This window comes from Larus michahellis, unplaced genomic scaffold (genome assembly GCF_964199755.1).
Source record: "Larus michahellis unplaced genomic scaffold, bLarMic1.1 SCAFFOLD_55, whole genome shotgun sequence".
Classification (NCBI taxonomy): Eukaryota; Metazoa; Chordata; class Aves; order Charadriiformes; family Laridae; genus Larus; species Larus michahellis.
Genome location: NW_027436458.1, coordinates 11,909 through 20,631, shown reverse-complemented (window position 1 = coordinate 20,631; position 8,723 = coordinate 11,909). Strand labels below are relative to the sequence as shown.

General features: G+C 61.4%; 1 protein-coding gene across 1 annotated transcript; it reads left to right on the top strand.

Annotated features, from left to right (window-relative positions):
- Positions 1-4,446: 4,446 nt before the first annotated feature.
- On the top strand, positions 4,447-6,060 carry LOC141737461 (protein NDRG2-like; the record flags this gene model as incomplete). The annotated part of the gene is made up of 4 exons (XM_074572161.1): positions 4,447-4,565; positions 5,224-5,310; positions 5,716-5,772; positions 5,966-6,060. Coding segments are annotated over exons 1-4 (281 nt in total), but the record flags the coding sequence as incomplete, so codon positions are not given.
- Between the last annotated feature and the right edge of the window lie 2,663 nt (positions 6,061-8,723).

Here is an 8,723-nt window from a genome sequence, read left to right as displayed (position 1 = left end):
GAAAGTCTAAACGTAATCCCCACTTCTCCCTCCTGGCACTTTCCATGTGGGAGATATAGCAGGATGTATATTGGTTTTGAGGACAACTCAATGGACAGTGTAGGGAGAAACTTCCTGGCTCCTTGAATGCCGTTTCTGGAGACACTGCGATCAATGTGGGAGATATGTCAAGATGTGTGTTTGTTTTGAGGACGTCTCTCCGGAGAGTCTTAGCAAAGAGGTCACAGGGATAATCAGAGCAATTCTCAGAGACACTGAGAACAAGCTCGACAATTCCCTCCTGGCACTTTCCCTGTAGGAGATACCGCAAGACGTTTCTGTATATTGGGCACAGCGCTCTGCAGGGTGTTAGCAGAGACTTTCCCGGGACAGTGAAACCCTATGTCAGAGACACTGAGAAGAAGCCCCAATGTTCCCTCCAGGCACTTTCAGTGTGGGTGCCTTCTCCACGTGGTTCCTGGTTTCACTGCAGCTCTGAAGAGAATGTTAGCAAAGAGGTAACCGGGACAGTGAAAACAGTACTCAAAGACAGGGAGAGCAAGCTCTCTCTTGGCACTTTGGATGTGGGACATACAGCGAGATGTTTGCTGCTTTTGCGTTTGGCTGTTGGGAGATTTACAGCACAAAGATATCTAGTTGATTTGAAGCAGTTCCGAGAAAGTCTAAACATAATCCCCACTTCTCCCTCCTGGCACTTTCCATGTGGGAGATATAGCAGGATGTATATTGGTTTTGAGGACAACTCAATGGACAGTGTAGGGAGAAAAGGTCCTGGCTCCTTGAATGCCGTTTCTGGAGACACTGCGATCAATGTGGGAGATATGTCAAGATGTGTGTTTGTTTTGAGGACGTCTCTCTGGAGAGTCTTAGCAAAGAGGTCACACGGATAATCAGAGCAATTCTCAGAGACACTGAGAACAAGCTCCACAATTCCCTCCTGGCACTTTCCCTGTAGGAGATACCGCAAGACGTTTCTGTATATTGGGCACTGCGCTCTGCAGGGTGTTAGCAGAGACTTTCCCGGGACAGTGAAACCCTATGTCAGCGACAGTGAGAAGAAGCCCCAACGTTCCTTCCAGGCATTTTCAGTGTGGGTGCCTTCTCCACATGGTTCCTGGTTTCACTGCAGCTCTGAAGAGAATGTTAGCAAAGAGGTAACCGGGACAGTGAAAACAGTACTCAAAGACAGGGAGAGCAAGCTCTCTCTTGGCACTTTGGATGTGGGACATACAGCGAGATGTTTGCTGCTTTTGCGTTTGGCTGTTGGGAGATTTACAGCACAAAGATATCTAGTTGATTTGAAGCAGTTCCGAGAAAGTCTAAACATAATCCCCACTTCTCCCTCCTGGCACTTTCCATGTGGGAGATATAGCAGGATGTATATTGGTTTTGAGGACAACTCAATGGACAGTGTAGGGAGAAACTTCCTGGCTCCTTGAATGCCGTTTCTGGAGACACTGCGATCAATGTGGGAGATATGTCAAGATGTGTGTTTGTTTTGAGGACGTCTCTCCGGAGAGTCTTAGCAAAGAGGTCACAGGGATAATCAGAGCAATTCTCAGAGACACTGAGAACAAGCTCGACAATTCCCTCCTGGCACTTTCCCTGTAGGAGATACAGCAAGACGTTTCTGTATATTGGGGACAGCGCTCTGCAGGGTGTTAGCAGAGACTTTCCCGGGACAGTGAAACCCTATGTCAGAGACAGTGAGAAGAAGCCCCAACGTTCCTTCCAGGCACTTTTAGTGTGGGTGCCTTCTCCACGTGGTTCCTGGTTTCACTGCAGCTCTGAAGAGAATGTTAGCAAAGAGGTAACCGGGACCCTGAAAACAGTACTCAAAGACAGGGAGAGCAAGCTCTCTCTCGGCACTTTGGATGTGGGACATACAGCGAGATGTTTGCTGCTTTTGCGTTTGTCTGTTGGGAGATTTACAGCACAAAGATATCTAGTTGATTTGAAGCAGTTCCGAGAAAGTCTAAACATAATCCCCACTTCTCCCTCCTGGCACTTTCCATGTGGGAGATATAGCAGGATGTATATTGGTTTTGAGGACAACTCAATGGACAGTGTAGGGAGAAAAGGTCCTGGCTCCTTGAATGCCGTTTCTGGAGACACTGCGATCAATGTGGGAGATATGTCAAGATGTGTGTTGGTTTTGAGGACGGCTCTCTGGAGAGTCTTAGCAAAGAGGTCACACGGATAATCAGAGCAATTCTCAGAGACACTGAGAACAAGCACTTTCCCTGTAGGAGATACTGCAAGACGTTTCTGTATATTGGGCACAGCGCTCTGCAGGGTGTTAGCAGAGACTTTCCCGGGACAGTGAAACCCTATGTCAGAGACACTGAGAAGAAGCCCCAACGTTCCCTCCAGGCACTTTCAGTGTGGGTGCCTTCTCCACGTGGTTCCTGGTTTCACTGCAGCTCTGAAGAGAATGTTAGCAAAGAGGTAACCGGGACAGTGAAAACAGTACTCAAAGACAGGGAGAGCAAGCTGTCTTAGATGGGGGACCAGGCCCACACATGGGGGGCCCAGACCCAGAGATGGGGGTTCCAGACCCACAGATGGGGGTCCCAGACCTGGAGATGGGGGTTCTAGACCCACACCTGGGGGTCCCAAACCCATAGATGGGGGACCAGGCCCAGAGATGGGGGGACAGACCCACACATGGGGGGCCCAGACCCAGAGATGGGGGACCAGGGCCACACCTGGGGGTTCTAGACCCATAGAGGTGGGTCCCAGAGCCACACATGGGGGGCCCAGACCCATAGATGGGGGACCAGGCTCACACACGGGGGGCCCAGACCCAGAGGTGGGGGGACGGACCCACACATGGGGGGCCGAGACCCAGAGACGGGTGTTCCAGACCCACACCTGGGGGTCCCAGACCTGGAGATAGGGGTTCTAGACCCACACCAGGGGGTCCAAGACCCATAGATGGGGGACCCAGACCCAGAGATGGGGGGACAGACCCACAGGTGGGGGTCCCAGCCCCATAGATGTGTGTGCCCCTGGACACCTGGGTCCCCTCTGCCCCATAGATCCGGGTCCAGCCCCATAGGTGGGGGTCCCCCCGGCCACCTGGGTCCCCTCCCCAGTCCCCTGGGTCCCCCCTCCCCGGGCACCTGGGGCCCTTCCATCCCTTCCCTGGCCCCATGGGTGCCCCCTGCCCCACGGCCGTGGGTCCAGCCCCATAGCCGTGGGGTGGGGCCGTCCCCAGACGAGTCGTGCTTCACCCCGCTCTTCGCCCACGAGGAGATGGGGGAGATCGTCAAGAACTTCCTGGTGGTCCACGTCGACCCCCCCGGCATGGAGGAGGGCGCCCCCCCCTACCCCCCAGGGTGCGACCCACGGCGCCCCGCGACCCCCATCGCCCGCCCCCCAACCCCCCCCTCCCCCAGCCCCGCTGATCCCGCCCCGCTTGATCCCGCTTGAACCCTTGATTGACCACCTTGAGTCTCCGTTGCCCCTCCCTGTTGGCCCCGCTGACCCCCAAGTTGGCCCCGCTGACCCACAGTTGACCTCCCATGATCCCATTGACCCCCAAGTTGGCCCCATTGACCCCACCGACCCCCGAGTTGACCCTGTTGGCCCCCCAGTTGGCTTCATTGACCCCCAAGTTGGCCCCACCGACCTCCCGGTTAACCCCAGTGACCCCCAAGTTGGCCCCGCTGACCCACAGTTGACCTCCCATGATCCCATTGACCCCCAAGTTGGCCCCGCTGACCCCACCGACCCCTGAGTTGACCCTGTTGGCCCCCCAGTTGGCTTCATTGACCCCCAAGTTGGCCCCGCTGACCCCCAAGTTGGCCCCGTTGACCCACAGTTGACCTCCCATGATCCCATTGACCCCACCGACCCCCGAGTTGACCCTGTTGGCCCCCCAGTTGGCTTCATTGACCCCCAAGTTGGCCCCGCTGACCCCCAAGTTGGCCCCGTTGACCCACAGTTGACCTCCCATGATCCCATTGACCCCACCGACCCCCGAGTTGACCCTATTGGCCCCCCAGTTGGCTTCATTGACCCCCAAGTTGGCCCCACCGACCTCCCGGTTGACCCCAGTGACCCCCAAGTTGGCCCCGCTGACCCCCAAGTTGGCCCTGCTGACCCACAGTTGACCTCCCATGATCCCATTGACCCCCAAGTTGGCCCCGTTGACCCACAGTTGACCTCCCATGATCCCATTGACCCCCAAGTTGGCCCCGTTGACCCACAGTTGACCTCCCATGATCCCATTGACCCCCAAGCTGGCCCCATTGACCCCCAAGCTGTCCCCATTGACCCCACCAACCCCCGAGTTGACCCCGTTGACCCCCTGTCACCCCCCCGTTGACCCGTTGACCCCCCCCTGCCCCCCAGGTACCAGTACCCCTCGCTGGAGCAACTGGCCGAGATGATCCCCTGCATCCTCCTGTACCTCAAGTGAGTTGGGGGGGCTGCCCCATAGCGGGGGGGGGGGGTCAGGATGACCTTGACCTCGTGACACTCCACCCCCCGCCCCCAGCATCGTCAGCATCATCGGGATGGGGGTGGGGGCCGGCGCCTTCGTCCTGGCGAAATTTGGGGTGAGTGGGGCTGGGGGGGGGGGGGGGGGCACATGGAGGGGCTCGGGGGTGGTTATGGGGCATCTTGGGGGGGGGAGATCTGTGGGTCCTTGGAGGGGGGGTCCTGAGGGTCTCTGGGGGGGGTGTATGGGGCATCTGGGGGGGGTTCTGTGGGGTTCTGTGGGTCTCAGGGGGGCTATGGGTCACCTGGGGGGGATCTGTGGGTCTGGCGGGGGGGTTGCGGGGCATCTGGGGGGACACATGTGGGTCGGGGGGGGGGGGAGTGTCATTGTGGGTCTGGAGGGGGTTTGGGGGGGTTCCTTGGGGGAGAACTTGGGGGTCGCTGTGGGGCTGGAGGGATCTGGGGGGGTTCTGGAGGGGTCCTGAAGGGTCTCCGGGGGGGGAATTTGGGGGTCTGGGGGGTCGCCGTGGGTCTGGAGGGCTCTGGGGGGGGAATCTATGGGGCTGGGGAGGTCGCTATGGGGCAGGGGGGTCACTGTGGGGCAGGAGGGCCCTTGGGTGGGATCGCTGTGGGTCCGGAGGAGGTTTGAGGAGCTCCTGCGTTGGGTTCTTGGGGGTCACTGTGGGGCCGGCGGGGAATCTATGGGTCCAGGGAGGTGTCTATGTGGCAGAGAGGGCCGCCGTGGGGCAGGAGGTGACCCCCGGCCCTGCCCCACAGCTGCTGCACCCCGAGGCGGTGGAGGGGCTGGTGCTGGTCAACATCGACCCCCAGGCCAAGGGCTGGATGGACTGGGCCGCGCACAAGGTGGGGCGGCCGTGGGGCGGCCATGGGGCGGCTGTGGGGCGCTCTAGTGGGTCTCCGTGGGCATATGGGGCACCTTTAGGTCTTCTATGGGTCTCCATGGGGCTACGGAGCAGCCGCGGGTCACTTATGGGTCTCCACGGCGCTATGGGGCACCTCTAGATGTTCTGTGGGTCACTTACGGGTGTCCATGGGACTATGGGGCACCTATGGGTCCCGCCGGGTCCCTGTGGGTCCCACGGGTCTCTGTGGGTCCCATGGGTCTCTATGGGTCACTGTGGGTCTCTATGGGTCTTATGGGTCGCTATGGGTCTCTGTGGGTCCCATGGGTCCCTGTAGGTTCCATGGGTCCCGTGGCTCCTTATGGGTCGCTGTGGGTCCCATGGCGCCCCACTTGCTGCCCCACAGCTCTCGGGCCTGACGTCCTCCACCACCGACATGATCCTGGCCCATCTCTTCACCCAGGTGGGGCCGGGGGCACTTGTGGGGCCGGGGGCATCAGTTATGGGTCCTGGGGGGTCACTTGTGGGTCGGTGGTGAGTCAGCCGTGGCCCTGGGGTGGGTCAGTTATGGGTCTCGGGGTGGGTTACGGGTCGGTTGTGGGTCCGGGGGAGCGGCTGGGGGTCAGTTGCGGCTCACTTGTGGGTCTGCCCCACAGGAGGAGCTGTCGGCCGCCCCCCCGGCCGTGCAGAGCAGCCGGGCCCGGCTGGGGGCGACCCCCAACGCCCCCCTGCTGTGGGGCGTGTACAACAGGTGGGGGGCTGTGGGGCACTGGGAGGCACTGGGTTATACTGGGAGGCACTGGGGGGGGGCTGTGGGGCACTGGGAGGGCACTGGGATATACTGGGGGGCACTGGGAGGGGGCTGTGGGGCACTGGGAGGGCACTGGGTTATACTGGGAGGCACTGGGGGGGGCTGTGGGGCACTGGGATATACTGGGAGGCACTGGGAGGGGGCTGTGGGGCACTGGGCTATACTGGGAGGCACTGGGAGGGGGCTGTGGGGCACTGGGAGGGACTGGGCTGTACTGGGGGGCACTAGGAGGGACTGGGCTGTACTGGGAGGCACTGGGAGGGCACTGGGCTATACTGGGAGGGCACCGGTGGGGCACCGGTGTGTACTGGTGTGTACTGGGGGCACTCACCGTGGCGGTGGCGGCTCCCTGCTCCTGCTCCTGCCGGGGCCGCGCAGCCGTGGTGACCTGGGCCTGGCGCGCAGCGGGGCCGGCAGCCTGCGGTGAGCGACCCCCCCTCGCCCCTCTGACCTTTGACCCCGTGCCTCCGGGATGGCCTCCGACCCCCCACAGTGACCTTTGACCCCCTCTCCCCTCCACCCCCCCCCAAAGCTGCCCCATGTTGCTGGTGGTGGGCGACGGCTCCCCCCACGAGGAGGCCGTGGTGAGTGACGTCACCTGACCCCGCCCCCCCGTGAGGTCACGTGCCGGGATCACATGGCCCGTCCCGTGACCCTCGTGGAGTCACGTGACCCCCGCCACGGCCCGTCCCCCCCCCCCCCCCCAGGTGGAGTGCAACGCCAAGCTGGACCCCACCCAGACCTCCTTCCTCAAGGTGACCTTTGACCCCCTACACCGTGACCTTTGACACCCCACAGATGGCGGACAGAGGGGGGCAGCCCCAGCTCAGCCAGGTGAGGGGTCAAAGGTCACCAGTGCCAAGGGGGGGCGTGGCTTAAGGGGGAGGGGGCGTGGTCTGGGAGACTGAGGGGGCATGGCCTAAGGGGGGGCGTGGCCTGGCACCGGCCTTCTATGGGGAGCTGTAGTGGCAGGGCTTGGAAGGGAGGGGGCGTGGCGTAAGGGGGCACCAAAGCCATAGAAGGGGTTGGTTGGGGGGGGCGTGGCTAAGGGGGGAGGGGGCGTGGCCTCAGGGCATCCCCCATATAAGGGGGGTGTGGGTGTGGTTTGAGGGGGAGGGGGCGTAGCCTAAGGGGAGGGAGCGGGGCTTAAAGGGGAGGGGCCCCCTATGGGGGGGTTGGGGTGTGGCTTAAAGGGGGCGTGGCCTAAAGGGGCGTGGTCTTGACCCCCCCCCGCCCCCCCCAGCCGGCCAAGCTGACAGAGGCCTTCTAGTACTTCGTGCAGGGCATGGGCTACAGTGAGTACAATTAGTGCTCATTAATATTCATGAGAGCTCATTAACCCCCCCCCCCGCGGGGGTAATTACCCCCCCCCCCCCCCCGGGGAGAAATTAGCACCCAAGGGGGGGGGCAATTAATTGCCCTGGGGGGTAATGAAGACCCCCGGGGACAGCAATTAATGACCCCTGGGTTAATTAGTGCTCCGGGGGGGGTAATTAACTGCTTTTCCTGGGGTATAAATCTGCCCGAGGGGGTGGGGTGCATTATTAGCCCCCCTGCAGGTTAATTAATGGCCCTGGGGGGGTAATGAATGGCTGCGGGGGGGGGGGGGGTAATAATCAGTGACCCGGGGGGGTAATTAATTGCTCCGGGGGGTTAATTAAAACGCACCCGGGAAGCGCCAAAACCACTCCAGGGTCCCGTCCCCCCCCCCAAGTCCCCCCCCAAACCCCCTTGGAACCCCCCCCCCCAAATCCATCCCCAACTCCTCCCCCTCCCCCCCCAAAAACCCTGGGATGCCCCAAAACCACCCCAGGACCCCCAAAAATCCACCCAGGACCCCCCCAAATCTACCCAAGGCCTCCCTGAATCCCCCCCAACCCCACCCAGGACCCCCCAAATCTCTTGGGATGCCCCAAAACCACCCTGGGAACCCCCCCCCCAAATCCCCCAGGACCCTCCAAATCCCCCAGGAACCCCCCAAAATGCAGACGAGAGTCCCCAGAACCACCCCCCCCCCCAAGATCCATCCAGGACCCCCCCAAATCCCCTTGGGATGCCCCAAAACCCCCCCGGGAGCCCCCAAAAATCACCACAGGGATACCCAAAAACCCCGGAACGGCTCAAAGCCACCCCAGAACCTTCCAGAATTCCCCAAGACCTCCTCCCAAATCACCCCAGGGACCCCCAAAACCCTCACAATGCCCCTCCCCCCCCCAACCCCACCCAGGACCCTCCGAAAATCCCCTTGGGATCCCCCAAAACCACCCCGGGACCTTCCAAAATCGACCCCCCTCCACCCCCCCCCCAAGCCACTCCGGAACCTCCAAAAACCCCCCAGAACTCCCCAAAACGCCCTGGGACACCCCCCCCCCCCCAAAATCCATCCAACGCCCCTCTGAAGCCCCCCAGGGACCCCCCCCAAAACCCCCTGGGATGCCCCAAAACCATCCCGGGACGCCCAAACCCCCGAGACCCCCCCCCTCCCCAAAAAATACCCCCAAACCTCCTGGCACCCCCTAATGCTCCCTCAGCCACCCCCCCACCCCAATCACTTGGGACCCCCCCAATCTCCCCCCAGGATCCCCCTAGAGCCCCCAACCCCC